This window comes from Chaetura pelagica, unplaced genomic scaffold (assembly GCF_000747805.2).
Source record: "Chaetura pelagica isolate M959 unplaced genomic scaffold, ChaPel_1.0 scaffold90, whole genome shotgun sequence".
Lineage (NCBI taxonomy): Eukaryota > Metazoa > Chordata > Aves > Apodiformes > Apodidae > Chaetura > Chaetura pelagica.
This window is the reverse complement of record NW_009953496.1, coordinates 5053408-5068566: the sequence shown is the minus strand read 5'-3', so window position 1 is coordinate 5068566 and position 15159 is coordinate 5053408. Positions and strand designations below refer to the sequence as shown.

Here is a 15159-nt window from a genome sequence, read left to right as displayed (position 1 = left end):
AATCCAGGTAGATGACGTCAGCTGCTCTGCCACCATCCATCATCTCTGTAGCCTTATTGCAAAAGGCCATCAGATTGGTCAGGCATGACTTGCCCTTAGTGAAGCCATGTTTGGCTGTCACCAGAAAACTACATTCACCATGAAGTATAAAGTATCCTTCTCCTGAAAGGGCTGTGGTCATATAAACCAAGGGCACCGCAGTTCTCACTTATATTTAGGAATGTGACAGTGGTAAACAGAAACTAAAATTTCTGTACTTAGGCTTAAGCATTTTGGCCCATGACACCTACTGTTTTTGGAAGAGTATTCTGAACCCACTAGAAGGATTATGATCTGTGACTATGGGGGATTTTGGACAGTGAAAAAATTAGTATCACCATAAGGGTCTCCTAGCAAAATGATAATCTTAAAAATAAAAAAATACTGCTGGTTTTAAACAAATGCTTATGAAAACACACAGTGGTCTCTGTAAGACAAAGTTCAGGTTTATCCACATCAACATAGCAGCCAGCATATGGTAAGTTACACTGTTCTATGAGTGCATCTGAGGGCACTGTTGGAGTTAGTGCAGCCTGTAAGCACCACAAGATGTTTGAAAGGGTTTACAAGAGATACGCAAACCAACCAGCTGGATAGTTGTGTGCTCATACAGAACACTGGTTATTTGTATGCTCCCAGTGACAGCTTTCGACGTCTCAGAATGCCCTTCAATTTCTGTCAAGCAATTTTCCACACCAGCTCCATGATTTTTTCATTACCAATGAATGGCTGCCTTACCCATCCAGTATTGCAGATGATTCATTCAGCTGGGCTGCATGGTTCTCAGCTTGCAACACCTTTTCTGGAAGCATCCTATCTCGAATGTCTTGTGACAAGTCATCTATTTTATCCTTCAGCTGGTCAGACATGGGCTGCATCTTTCCTGCAACATCTTCTACATACTGAAAATTACAATAAAAGAAAAAAAAAAAAAAAGAAAAAAGAAGGCCTTTAAGCAGTTGAATGCAAGCACTCTGTAGCCCTTTATATATTTATTTTTCCTTGTGAGGTATTATCTCTTAACTTAGCCATGCATTAAGACTTCAGGGAACGAATATGGAAAGAATAATGGAATGGCTGCACTGGAGAACAGAGGGGAGGCAAAGCAATACTCCAAGAGCTGTTTGCTTCTTTTGATCTTAGTAGAAATTTTTATTTTACAATTAATGAACTGCACAGTTTTAAAATTTATAAACTTTAATTCGGATTTCTTTTCTGAATGTAGATTCATAACTAGTTATAATAAATTGTTGTTGTGCTCCACAATAATAACTAAACAATGAGAGAAGTTTCATGTTTCAGGATCCTTTGAGTGACTCATATGTATTTTTGCTTATTAAAGTATCTTTGTAAGTATTATATTATTGTAAGACCTGCCATTCCTGTTCCAATAGACTGTCTCAAAGTGTTTCCTTTCCTGTTTCTCTGAAAGGCATTTTTCCATTCATTATAACAATTTTTAATACAAGATGGAAATACTTCTAGAACCAATGATATTTCAATAGTTTTTATTAATTTTTACTGTAGCTAAGGCACTGATCTCAAGCTCTGTTGATAAAACTTTTAACGCTGAACTTTCAAAAAAATCCAAAATGAAAATGCAAACATCTCCAGTCCCTAGGGGGAGCCTATCGAGACTTTTAAGTCTATGTAGACTTAAAATTGTTGCCACAGGCAACAAATTATTTCTGAAGCTTCCTTCTGATATGCATACACAGTTTTTGTGCAGATAAATCTACATCTAGATCACAGAGTTGCAAAGAGATTGTGACTGGATCTGCTGCATCTGCAATTCAAAAGATACAGTTGGTAGCACAATCACAATATCATCTTTATGAAAGAAGGCAGAATCCATGAAAAAATATGAGCTACCCCTTTATGTAATCCAATGACTCATTTCAATCTCAAAGTTAATAATTTATATATAATAGATTGGCTTTTCTGCCACACAGTAATGGAAAAAAATATGTTTTTCCAATGCAAATATTCCAACATTGATAAATAAAAAGAAAAAAAATAAATTAGGTGTTGCTTTAGTTATCTATTTTGCCTTTGTAATGATGCTTCGTTGTACTAATTCTCAGATAATACACTCACCTCTATAGCTAAGCTGATTTCATTCGCAAGTTTGCTGGCTTCATTAAGGATATCATTCCCTTCCTGTAGGCTCTTCTCAACAGCTTGTCTGCCGTCTTCTACAGCTTGCTTCTTTTTCTATAAGAAGTGTTCACACAAAGAAAAATATGAGTTGGTTACTAGAACAGGGATGCCAGTTCAAATACCAGTATCCCAATACAAGACTGCATTTTGTCACAATGCTACTTCTGGAATTCTCTGAGTTTTCCAAGCAAAGACAGTGACAACAATAAAGCACATAAAATGTAAACTATCTTTCTCTTCTCATCCTGTCCCCAGTTTTGTATGCCCCTCCCACATGGCAGGTTTTTGTTGCTCTACAACAGAGGTAACTGACTGTAGTACTATTGCAAATGAATCAGAAAAAAGTTTGAAAACCTAATCTTTATTCAGACTTGTAAGTTCTTCATTTTGACATTACCTTCTCTGGCTATGAAGGCACTCTGATACTGTTATGCAGAGAATGTTTTGAAAACCAGGATAGCAGGTAATTTCTTCAGCCTTTATCCAGCCACCTTTGAGAAGTAAATGCACAGAACAGAGACCACCTAACTTCTTTCCAGCACTGTATTTCCTTAATTCAATCTAGTCCACAAATCTTGGCTGAGAATTGAGGTCTCGGAACTCTAACCTCATCACTGTCCATGAGGTGAAAGCTCATTGAGATACAGAGTTGAAATATTTATCTTCGTTAGGTTGACTCTGCTCTTTATGTCTTGGTTAAATGCTTGTCGATGCACAATATAATATGCTCTTTAAGTCTCCACAATTTAAATTAAATCACAAGTAGACCTTCCTGCTATGAGTGAGATCATTTATAGCAGCTACTAACGACAGAGGATAGAGTTTGATTTATTACTCTGTAATATCCACACACGCCCTTCAGTTTTCTTCCCAGGGTTTGAAGAGGACATGAAAGTGTAAGCTTTCTAGGAGCAAATACATGACAGGAAAGATTTTAACTGAACTCCTACTTAAATCTTGAGCACAAGATTTGAATTTTACATGACTTATTATACTGGGATGAATTTAATCTCCTCCAGAATAGGAAAGACAATGTACCCTCTGCTCAGTGTTTAGAAGCAAATGGTATCATTTTGATAAAGCTGGGCAGTAATTTTACTTCTAAAAGCCAATGCATTTCCTCATTCTGAGGATGTTTCCTTTTAATTACATCAGATATGGTTATATTTTAATAATATTTTTTGGTTTGCTTATATTTTTGATTCAAATTGTAATCATGCAAAATTACAAATTCTGATCAGACTCCAAGTAATCAAGGGCAAAACTTGTCAGCACTTACCTCTACCAAGGTCATGTTTTTTTGGTTGACTGCAGATAAACGATCAGATTCCCTAATTTTGCTTGTAGCTTCTCTTAGCAGAGCTCGAGCATCATCAACTTTGGTGTGGTAGTTTGCCAGCTTGTCCCGGACCTCATTTTTCAGATCTTCATTTTTCTGACTGGGTTCACCAAATAATTTCTTCACCTTGTCCAAGAGATCTTCTGAATTCCTGCAATATATGGCCACCTATGAAGGCACTGACTTCATATTCCCTAATATGAATATTCTTAGTAACAAGCCAATTGAATAAACTTCTAAATTAAATCTCAAAGTAACTTTCAAGAAAACACATCCTTAAAAAAGTGAAGTAACAGTTGTTCTTAAGCCCTTTCTTAAAGAGATTTTAAAATGCCATTGAGGTCCTATTTATGTAGTATAAAAAATTTAAAATATTCATAGAATCATAGAATCATAGAATCTTAGGGGCTGGAAGGGACCTCGAGAGATCATCTAGTCCAACCCCCCTGCCAGAGCAGGGTCACCTAGAGTACATCACACAGGAACTCATCCAGGTGGGTTTTGAATGTCTCCAGTGAGGGAGACTCCACAACCTCCCTGGGCAGTCTGTTCCAGTGCTCTGTCACTCTCACAGTAAAAAAATTTTTTCGGATATTCACCTTGAACTTCCTATGCTCCAATTTACACCCATTACCCCTTGTCCTATCACTGGTCATCACTGAGAAAAGCCTAACTCCGTCCCCCTGACACTCACCCCTTACATATTTGTAAACATTGATGAGGTCACCCCTCAGTCTCCTTTTCTCCAAGCTAAAGAGACCCAGCTCCCTCAGCCTTTCCTCATAAGGGAGATGTTCCACTCCCCTAATCATCTTCGTAGCTCTGCGCTGGACTCTTTCGAGCAGTTCCCTGTCCTTTTTGAACTGAGGGGCCCAGAACTGGACACAATACTCCAGATGTGGCCTCACCAATGCAGAATAGAGGGGGAGGAGAACCTCTCTTGACCTACTAACCACACCCTTTCTAATGCACCCCAGGATGCCATTGGCCTTCTTGGCCACAAGGGCACATTGCTGGCTCATGGTCATCCTCCTGTCTACCAGGACCCCCAGGTCTCTTTCACCTACACTACTCTCCAGCAGTTCAGCCCCCAACCTGTACTGGGACATGGTGTTGTTCTTCCCCAAATGTAAAACTCTGCACTTCCCCTTGTTGAATTTCATCATGTTTCTCCCCGCCCAACTCTCCAACCTATCTAAGTCTCTCTGAATGGCAGCACAGCCTTCTGGTGTGTCAGCCACTCCTCCCAGCTTAGTGTCATCAGCAAACTTGCTGAGGGTACATTCTATACCCTCATCCAGGTCGTTGATGAAGATGTTGAACAACACCGGTCCCAGTACCGACCCCTGTGGGACTCCACTAGTCACACACCTCCAACCAGATTCTGCCCCATTGACTACAACTCTCTGACTCCTTCCTTTCAACCAGTTCCTAATCCACCTCACTTCCTGATCACCAAACCCATACCTGATCAACTTTTCTACAAGGATGCTGTGGGAGACGGTGTCAAATGCTTTACTGAAATCAAGATAAACCACATCTACCGCTCTACCATCATCTATCCACCTAGTAATTTCCTCATAGAAGGCTATGAGGTTAGTCAAACATGATTTACCCTTGATAAAACCATGTTGACTGCTCTTGATGACCCCCATGTCCTTGATGTGCCTGGAGATAGTGCCAAGAACAAGTTGTTCCATCACCTTTCCAGGGATGGAGGTGAGGCTGACCGGTCTATAGTTACCCGGGTCCTCCTTCTTGCCCTTCTTGTAGACTGGAGTGACATTTGCTATCCTCCAGTCCTCAGGCACCTCACCTGTTGCCCATGACTTACTGAAGATGATGGAGAGTGGCCTAGCAATGACCTCCGCCAGCTCCCTCAGCACCCTTGGGTGCATTCCATCTGGACCCATTGATTTATGGATGTCCAGATTACTCAACTGATCCCTAACCCAATCCTCATCTACCATGTCAAACTCTTCCTCTATCTTGACTTCTTCTGGGGCTATATGAATCTGGGGCTCATAGGGAGACCCTGCAGGAGTGAAGACAGAGGCAAAGAAGGCATTCAGCACCTCTGCCTTCTTTATATCCTCTGTCACCAGGGCTCCCACCTCATTCCTCAATGGGCCAATATTGCCTCTATTGCTAGTTTTGCTAGCTATGTATTTGAAAAAGCCCTTTCTATTATCCTTAACCTGACTTGCAAGGTTAAGTTCCAAGGAGGCCTTAGCTTTCCTAATTGCCTCCCTACATCCTCTGACAACAGTCCTATATTCCTCCCACGTGACCAGCCCCTCCTTCCATGATCTGTAGATTTTCCTTTTCCACTTAAGTTTGCCCAGTAGTTCCTTCTTTAACCATGCAGGTCTCCTAGCACCCTTACTAGATTTCCTAACCATTGGGACGCTCTGATCCTGTGCTTGCAAGAAGTGGTCCTTGAATGTTGACCAGCTATCTTGAGCTCCTTTATCTTCTAGCACCCTGTCCCATGGGATTTCCCTTAATAGATGATTGAGGAGACCAAAGTTTGCCCTGTGGAAGTCCAGGGTTCTGGTCCTGCTGGGTATTTTGTTCCTTCCACACAGGATCCTGAACTCCACCATCTCATGATCACTGCAGCCAAGGCTGCCATTGACCACCACTGCTTCAACAAGGCCCTCCTTGCTGGTTAGTACAAGATCCAGCAGCGCTCCTCTTCTAGTCGGCTTGTCCACCATTTGCATTAAGAAGTTATCATCAATGCACTGGAGGAACCTCCTAGACTGTGAAAGGCTGGCTGTGTGAGTCTTCCAGCAGATATCAGGGTAGTTGAAATCTCCCATGAGGACCAGGGACTGTAGTTGTGAGGCTGCTTTCAGTTGCCTGTAGAAAGCCTCATCAACCTCCTCACCTTGATCAGGAGGTCTGTAGTAGACCCCCACAACTGTGTCACCCGCACCTGCTTGCCCCTTAATTCTTACCCACAGACTTTCAACTTGCCCCTCATCAGCCCCTGCACGAAACTCAATACATTCTAGTTGCTCTCTCACATAAAGAGCAACTCCACCACCTCGCTTCCCTGCCCTATCTTTCCTAAAAAGCACATAACCATCCATGGCCACATTCCAGTCATGTGAGCTGTCCCACCATGTCTCTGTTATTGCTACTAGATCATAACCCTTAGCCCGCACACAGACCTCTAATTCCTCCTGCTTGTTCCCCATGCTGCGTGCATTAGCATACAGGCATTTCAGGAAACGAACAGAGCACACCGGTGGGACTAAATCCTCCTTGGACGACCTGACTTTGGGCCATGGTGTGTTCCTCTTGTGCTTGTCCCTAAAAGACCCGGTCTTCTCCCCTTCCCCCTTCACATCTAGTTTAAAGCTCTATCAATGAGCCCTGCCAAGTCCTGACCCAAAAGCCTCTTCCCCCTCTGGGACAGGTGCATCCCACCTGCTACCATCAGTCCAGGTGCTTCATATAGCATCCCAAATATTGTCCATAAAAGACTGTTTTGTTGTGGGTTTTTTTTGGTAAGTTGTCATTCTCGAGATCTGACTAGTAAAGGAAGATTTTCTGAGGCATTTCAACTTGTCAAAAATATTTCCTTCATTCGCATTAATGTAACATGTCACAAAGTGATTTCCTACCTTGAAATGAGGGGGATATGTAAATATGCCTGATGTAAACATGTAGATATGCCTGATTTCAAACTGTTTTGGAACAGACAAACTTCTTTAGACAGTCAAAAATAATAAATACTTCGCTGTGAAATAAAGAACCTTCAGGATCCTTGGATTTATGACTTCCAGTAGTCAAAAAAATTTGCTTATCTAAAATAAATTCTGGGATATTTTTAATGGACTTTGGCAACACAGAAACAGAAAGTTCACAAGTGCCTGTTTTTGGCGAAGGATGCAATATTTCTTGATCATCAGGGAGTTGCTGCACCCAGTTTTAAAGGACCGGAGTACTGAAGTCCTTACACCCTGTCATTTCTCTGCCTCATGACACCAGGTCATTGAATCAGTTTCATATAATGCAAGACCACTGTGTTAATGCAATGGTATGCCAAGGACAGCAACAAAAAAACCCAAGCAACAAAAAACAATAGGCACTTCCAAAATGATGGTTTAGAGATAAAGAAAAATCCTAAGTAAACAGTCATCTGTAGCATAGATAATACCCAAAGAAGAAATCTACTGCACTTCCACCAAGAACAGATGAATTTTTTCTTCCTCTCTTATTATGGCAAAGTGCCTGAAGAAGTTTGTGTGCAAAAGAAGAACTGTATTTTCTGGAAAACATTACAGTTCAGCCTGCCTATCATAATTTCCATTAGAAACCTTCTAAAAATAAACACACAAATAAATGCACACAAAGAAATATATGAAAGGTGGAAAAGACATGCTGCCACTGGGCATAATTTGGATTAAGGATTTCAGCAGGTTTTTTTTGAGCCAAGGAAAACCAAATTTTTACATTAACTTTGGGATTTTCTGAGATGGCCTTTTTCACCCCCATCTGCCCCACCCCAGGTTTTGATGGAAAAAAAATAAATCACATGAATTTGCAACTTGTGAGGACAAAATACTTCAGCAGAGATTATGTCCTAGTGTTGACACCCTGTCATAGAAGAGGTGTAGAAAGGTATTTGGAATTTCTCCCAAACCTCTCCATTGTTCTTTGTATAAACAGCTACTGACTAGCAAATCTTGCCAGAAGCAGCACTTCTGGCCAATTTTGACACCCTGACTCCACAGTACTGGAGGAACAGTACATGACAGATGTATTTCTTTTTATGCCCTTGCCTCATAACACAGTCCAAACTACCTACCTGTCCAGTAGCCTACCTCAAAACTTCTTTCTGGTGCTCTAAAGGTAACACATATATTGACTGTATTGAAATATATTGAAAAGTTATACATTTTTCTCTCTGTTCTTTCTAATGAATTACAAGGCAATAAATGTGCTCCATGTAATCCTTTGTTTTATATACCAAAATTTCTGTGTGACTGGACAACATCAAGTCTTGAAATACTAATTTGTACATTTAAGCTGTGCTACTTTCAATGCATATTGTCTTAAAAAAAGAGAACAAAACTATAAAAAATGCTTGAAGTGTTAGAAGAAACAATCACAGGCCTAAAATGTGGGATGATCTGCATCCTCAAAATGAGTATGAGGAAACAAAAGAAAGATTAGGAGCTGATGACAAAATTATTAAAAAAACCCAAACTGTCAATATATGAGACTCTAAATATGTTAGAATTATCCTATCTGGAGAAGAAATGAAAACTATCACATCATGAATACCATGGATAGGGTGATTCACTCTACAATGTCTCTTCAAATACAAAAATGAAAGTATCAGGAAGTGTTGTCAAAACACAAGAGGTATCTCCTCAAACACTGTATGGCTGAGTTAGGCAATTCATTCTTACAGGAAACTGGATGACAGAATTTCACTGTGGGTCAAAAGCTATCAGACAAATTTATGGGAGAGAAAAAGTCACACAGAAATGAAGCTATTCAGCCTACTAAATAGAAAGATAGAATTCTGGCTCACAGCATCTCTTGATAGCTGCTCAGTGGCATCCGAGCGAATGTGTAGGAATGTTATAAAATATTGAACTATTTATCTCAGAAGTATGAAAATCAGGGCAGTTTAGGACAGAAACTGGTGTATTTTAACATGCTCTTTTCAGAGATAAATTTATTGACTAATGTGCCATTTCACTACACTAAGGCAAGTCGATTACACACTGTATTTGAAAAGCTTGAAGGGATAAAAGATGGAAAAATCTGCACATATAAGAGAAGTTTTGTCATCTATGAAAGTACGAAGACTTCACTTAATTTCTCTTCTTCATTTAACTTTCAAGAATTCCCTGAAAATGTAGGAGAATCAAGAAGAATCCACTGATTCTTGTCATTCTGTTCTTTGACAAAATCCTAAAACCAGAATATAATCCCTGCCAAAAATCATCTCACCAAAGTCTAAACAAGACTGACCACTTCAAACTGGTTATGAGACTTGCAGAACCACTGAAAAGGAAATATTTCTAAATGAGCCTGTAAGAATACAGGTGAGAATAATGATCCACACACGTGTGCACACACAGTTTTAAGAATTATTAATTTTTCTTCATCATTTTTCCTTGCAGAATATATCCTATCCACTACCATACTTATTTAAGAAGTTTTAAGACATTTTTCTTGAAGAGGCAGGTCTTCACAGAAGAATTTCAGAAAATATTTTCTAGGAATCTTTCCTCCCCATCCTGTAAACCACAGTGACTAACTTAACTACCTGTTGAGTACACAGACAAAATTTCTTGGATCTAAATGACTGACCACAAAGAAGTAATCCTATCCTGAAGATAAACCATGCAACTTTAATTGAAATCAGTGAGGATATTAATATATTTCTTAGTATAAAAGTTATTCATTTATCAGTGAAACGAAAAGACTCACTTTGCACATTTCACTAAGAATCGTTAAGAGGGTTAAGAATGGTTAAGTTCTTTCCCTCAGAAAAGCCCTACTGCATTTCCTGCTCTAGCAGTAAGGCAAGCTGTAAGGCTAGAGTAGGAAATTATTTCATGCTTGTCTGACAGTTTCATGCTGACTGTGGCATTTGAGGACTAAGAACACCTTGTTTGAAAGGCCTTCCCCTAGTCTGGCCTAAAATTGCAGGCAGCACTTGCAAAGGTTTGGCTAAATCTTTCCCATACGTGCTTTTTTCTGGTTTATTTCTATGTGTGAGTGGAGAAGGGACAGCAAAGGCTCAGCTTTTATTGCTCAGAAAAAGCAATAATACATTGCAACACATCCTATCTCAAGAGTACAGAAAGTGGAACCATCAGAATTGTGGGAAGAAATACTGTACCAGTTGGATTTTCAGAAAATGATCCACTAGATGATCTCCAGAGGACCCTTCAGTCTCCTACCATTCTGTGATTCTGTGAAACTTTGCACATAGATAAAATTTTTATTGGCCTAACTAATTTTCCAGAGACAAACCCTCAAGTTTCTAGACAAGATTTTTAGTACAAAAGCCATTTGTCAGGTCTGAAGCAGAAGCTAAAAACAAACTGAGAAAAATTGCTTTGAATTCAATTAGAAATGCTGCTGGTACCTGTGGAAAAAAGATGTTATTTCCTAGGGATTGCTTTCCCCATATATAAGCATTTCCAAAAAGGTAAATGCTACATTAACAGATATGAAGTATTACAATTTGCTTTCCTACACATTTATGTAATCCCTAGCTAGAAAACTTAGTTGGAAAAGATAACAAACATATTTACAAGAGTCAGATATCATCACTGGGAGGTTGAAGACTAAGGTCTGTGTACTCACTTCAACTCATCTTGAGCTATTCTTTCTTGCATATTCATCTCTCTACTTCTCATCTCTGTGATCATTCTGTCAGCCTCACGCTGTAGTTCTGGAAGACTCTTCTCCAAGGTGCTGTCTTGGGATCTGAGTGTCTCATTCAGTCTTAGAGCATCTTCATTTGCAGCTGCAGGGGTCCAAAAATATTTAGATAGGGAGTTAGTAAATAAAAACAACCGAGAGGCACCTGCCCCAACTCTATTAAAAAGTGTAATGCAACTTGCACTGGTTATTCCTACTGTGAAACATAAAGGATGGTTAAACCAACAACCAGTAACAAATGAGAAAATGTTGTATATTTCATCCAACCTTGTATTATACCTTACTTTTAAGCACAATAATTCTAGTGAAGATGGATTTGTATCCAGTATAAGAAATGTATTGTTCCCCTCCCACTCCCCCTGAAAGAACAAATTTGCACCTAACGTTTGAAACAGCAGAAGGTAATCTGGTATATTGCACATAGAATTAAGGAGCAGGCAGTAAAAGCAATTCGATTTAAATATTAGATTCAAATTACTTTTGAAGAACTTCAAAATATATCATTTTTAGCATTCAGATTTACCAGTGCTAGGAAGAATAAATTATTAGGAAACTGTGGAAAAAGGAGAGAGGAGTGAAAGACACCCACAGATGTCTAAAGCTGCTCATGTGTTTAGAAACAGATACCCAGGACTTGGAAAGCAGCATATGAAGGGTGCAATATATGATGGTGCACTGTACATGTATAATGAGTCTGGACTAGCTGAATTATTCCTAAGTGATAAAGCTGCACACATGGTATTATATTCAAATCTTTCTGCCATAGCACACCACAACATATACACTTTCAGAAGCAACTAGGTTATTTACAACAATAACTTCCCTATCCAATTTTTTAAAGTACTGTTGCTTTTCCATAGGCACAAGGCTCAGAAGCAACTGATTTATCAAAAACAGTACAATTCCATGTTCCATGGGTACTTCTGAATATTTTAACTTAAATCTTTACTTGAGGAAATTAAAATCTGTCTTCCAAAATTGAAATAAAATATTATTTAATCTACATCTTTTGCAGCTTTAGAGGAAATTATGAAGAAAACTGAAATCCAATGATGTATTTGAGAATTGAGTTTTGGATCTTTAATCAAGAGTGGTGATTAAAGAGTAATGTGGGGTAATGAAGACTGGAAAAAGACCACACTTTGCCTACATGGATAATGAATCACTTCTGTACTTTATGTTATGTATCATTACTAAGTTACCTCAGGCCAGAAACAGGCATATGATGATTACAATAATACTAGTACTAGTAGTTGTGGTGTAAAATAATACTAATTTAACATCCTTGAATATTTACTTTGAAAGAGAACACAGGTATGTTATCTCAGCCTCTATTAGGCTGAGGAATATTCATACCTGGGTTTATTTTTCCCCTCCATCCTCCTTATAACGATCTTTATTTCTGTCTTGGTATACCACAAACTATCAGAGTCCTGTGGTAGTAACAGATTTGCTTGCACTGACTTAGACAAACACAAGGAAGTGCCAAGCTGGGGAAATTTCATAGTTATTAGGGAAAACTAGGTAGAGGTAATCAGAAGTTGAGAAAGTCAGCCATCAGTTCAATAGAAATGGATCAATGGTCAGAATACGGTTATTACAACAAATTTCTACAAACTTCTCCCTTGTAATAAGAATTTTGTATGGCTTGAAGAATTCCTTGATTCCCTGACATTTAGGGAGGCATCTGCCAGATCTACAATTATGTACTTCTGAGCACAGTCATTCTCAAGCATCCTCTTCAGTCAATGGAAAGAAATATTTTCCTTCATGGCATTTAATCCTAAAGTTGTTGCCTACTGGCAACAAGTACTAGGGAGCTCAGAACCACAGATACTGGCCTGCATTCCCAGAGATCCAAAGTACTAAAACTTACAGAAACCTGTAATCTAGGGATAGGGGACAAGGAATGGGCATAAAGAATACCTTAAAACTAGTTGGTCATCTAAATCAGAACATCATGAGTGGACATTAAGTCTTCAAGGAATAATTTAGCAGTCTCCTAGTAAAAAAAGGGCAGAGACAAGGCACAGGGCCAATACGCACTTAAAATGCCACCAAATTTCAAAACAATCTAGAAGCAGCTCCAACACAAGACAAAAGTTTAACCTCAGCTTTTGAAAGACTGTGATCTTGAACAGAAGAAAATTGAGGATGGTGGTCAGAGATAAGGATATAGACATTTTCACAACTAGAGGAAGAACATTTTGAAGACTTGAAAACTTGCTTACTTTGTCTTGTTCTTTTTCCTATATTTATTTCATATCAAAGTTGCACACCCTGAAGATAAACTAAATTGCTGATCAGTTCAGCTACAGGGCACGTGTTACATGCAATGCAATACAAAATGCATTTCATAGCACTTGGAAAAAAGTGAAAGATTTCCCTTTCAATGAAATGGGCCTTCAGAGGCAAAGCTACTGAAATCAGTGCTGTAGTGGGAGTTCTGAAGAGGAAAAAACAGACCAGTATTTTTGAAGTAAAATCATGCCTGTGATTGCAATAATTTTAATCTTTTTCAGGCATTATTGAATAGATTCATGCAATATATAGGTCATGCTTCTATAAGCCATCTATAATACTTTCACTCGTAAGTCTTTACTGCATTTCTAAGTGCAGTGAAACGGGTTATGGAAGAAACAGAATTGGCTCTGTGCCACCACTTAGGTACAGTCAGGAGTCTCTTGCAAATTACAAGCAGAAGATGTACATTAACAGCAAGTAGTAATATATTTTTAAAGTAATTTTGGGGAATTAAGATTAAGTGTTAATGTACTGAGTCCCAAAATTACATCAATTTTTTTTACCAATACATGTTTTTAACTACTCTGAAAACAAAAAAAAAAATTAAAAAGCTAAGCCCTCTCAGTTACTTCATCATGGTAGCTCTCCTTCAAATGAATACAAATTTTCTCAACAAACATACTGCTAGTCTTTGTTCATAATTACCAATGCACTAATTTTTTTATATAAGCTGCATCTGTAGATTGCAAAAAGTCTGAAGTTGGTTGACCACAACTTCTTCACTTAACATTTAAAGCACATGACATTTCACGGTGAATATACTCTTCTTCACTGTCTCTCAGACCTTCTTCCCCATCATCCTTCAGCATTCTTAAGAAACAACTGGCATATTTTTCTTTTTCCAATACCTTCAGCAGCCTGAAGAATGCCTTTGACGAACTGTCGGAGAGATTTCGCTCTGTCATTAGTCCTCTCAGCATCCTGCCTGGTTACATGCAATGCAATACAAAATGCATTTCATAGCACTTGGAAAAAAGTGAAAGATTTCCCTTTCAATGAAATGGGCCTTCAGAGGCAAAGCTACTGAAATCAGTGCTGTAGTGGGAGTTCTGAAGAGGAAAAAACAGACCAGTATTTTTGAAGTAAAATCATGCCTGTGATTGCAATAATTTTAATCTTTTTCAGGCATTATTGAATAGATTCATGCAATATATAGGTCATGCTTCTATAAGCCATCTATAATACTTTCACTCGTAAGTCTTTACTGCATTTCTAAGTGCAGTGAAACGGGTTATGGAAGAAACAGAATTGGCTCTGTGCCACCACTTAGGTACAGTCAGGAGTCTCTTGCAAATTACAAGCAGAAGATGTACATTAACAGCAAGTAGTAATATATTTTTAAAGTAATTTTGGGGAATTAAGATTAAGTGTTAATGTACTGAGTCCCAAAATTACATCAATTTTTTTTACCAATACATGTTTTTAACTACTCTGAAAACAAAAAAAAAAATTAAAAAGCTAAGCCCTCTCAGTTACTTCATCATGGTAGCTCTCCTTCAAATGAATACAAATTTTCTCAACAAACATACTGCTAGTCTTTGTTCATAATTACCAATGCACTAATTTTTTTATATAAGCTGCATCTGTAGATTGCAAAAAGTCTGAAGTTGGTTGACCACAACTTCTTCACTTAACATTTAAAGCACATGACATTTCACGGTGAATATACTCTTCTTCACTGTCTCTCAGACCTTCTTCCCCATCATCCTTCAGCATTCTTAAGAAACAACTGGCATATTTTTCTTTTTCCAATACCTTCAGCAGCCTGAAGAATGCCTTTGACGAACTGTCGGAGAGATTTCGCTCTGTCATTAGTCCTCTCAGCATCCTGCCTGGTTTGCTCACCATCTGCTGTCACCTTGGTAGCCTAGTGATCCAAATTCAGGAAAAGT

The 15159-nt window shown here is 38.7% G+C and overlaps 1 protein-coding gene across 1 annotated transcript in view; it reads right to left on the bottom strand.

Annotated features, from left to right (window-relative positions):
- LAMA2 (laminin, alpha 2) overlaps window positions 1-15159 on the bottom strand; it is a 283511-nt gene that overhangs the window by 70571 nt on the left and 197781 nt on the right. Inside the window, exons 35-39 of the mRNA XM_009999216.1 lie at window positions 15023-15134; window positions 10886-11048; window positions 3479-3689; window positions 2137-2253; window positions 778-941 (exon numbers count right to left, since the gene is read on the bottom strand). Coding sequence (XP_009997518.1) covers window positions 778-941; window positions 2137-2253; window positions 3479-3689; window positions 10886-11048; window positions 15023-15134 — 767 coding nt within the window. The remainder of the gene's footprint in view (window positions 1-777; window positions 942-2136; window positions 2254-3478; window positions 3690-10885; window positions 11049-15022; window positions 15135-15159) is intronic.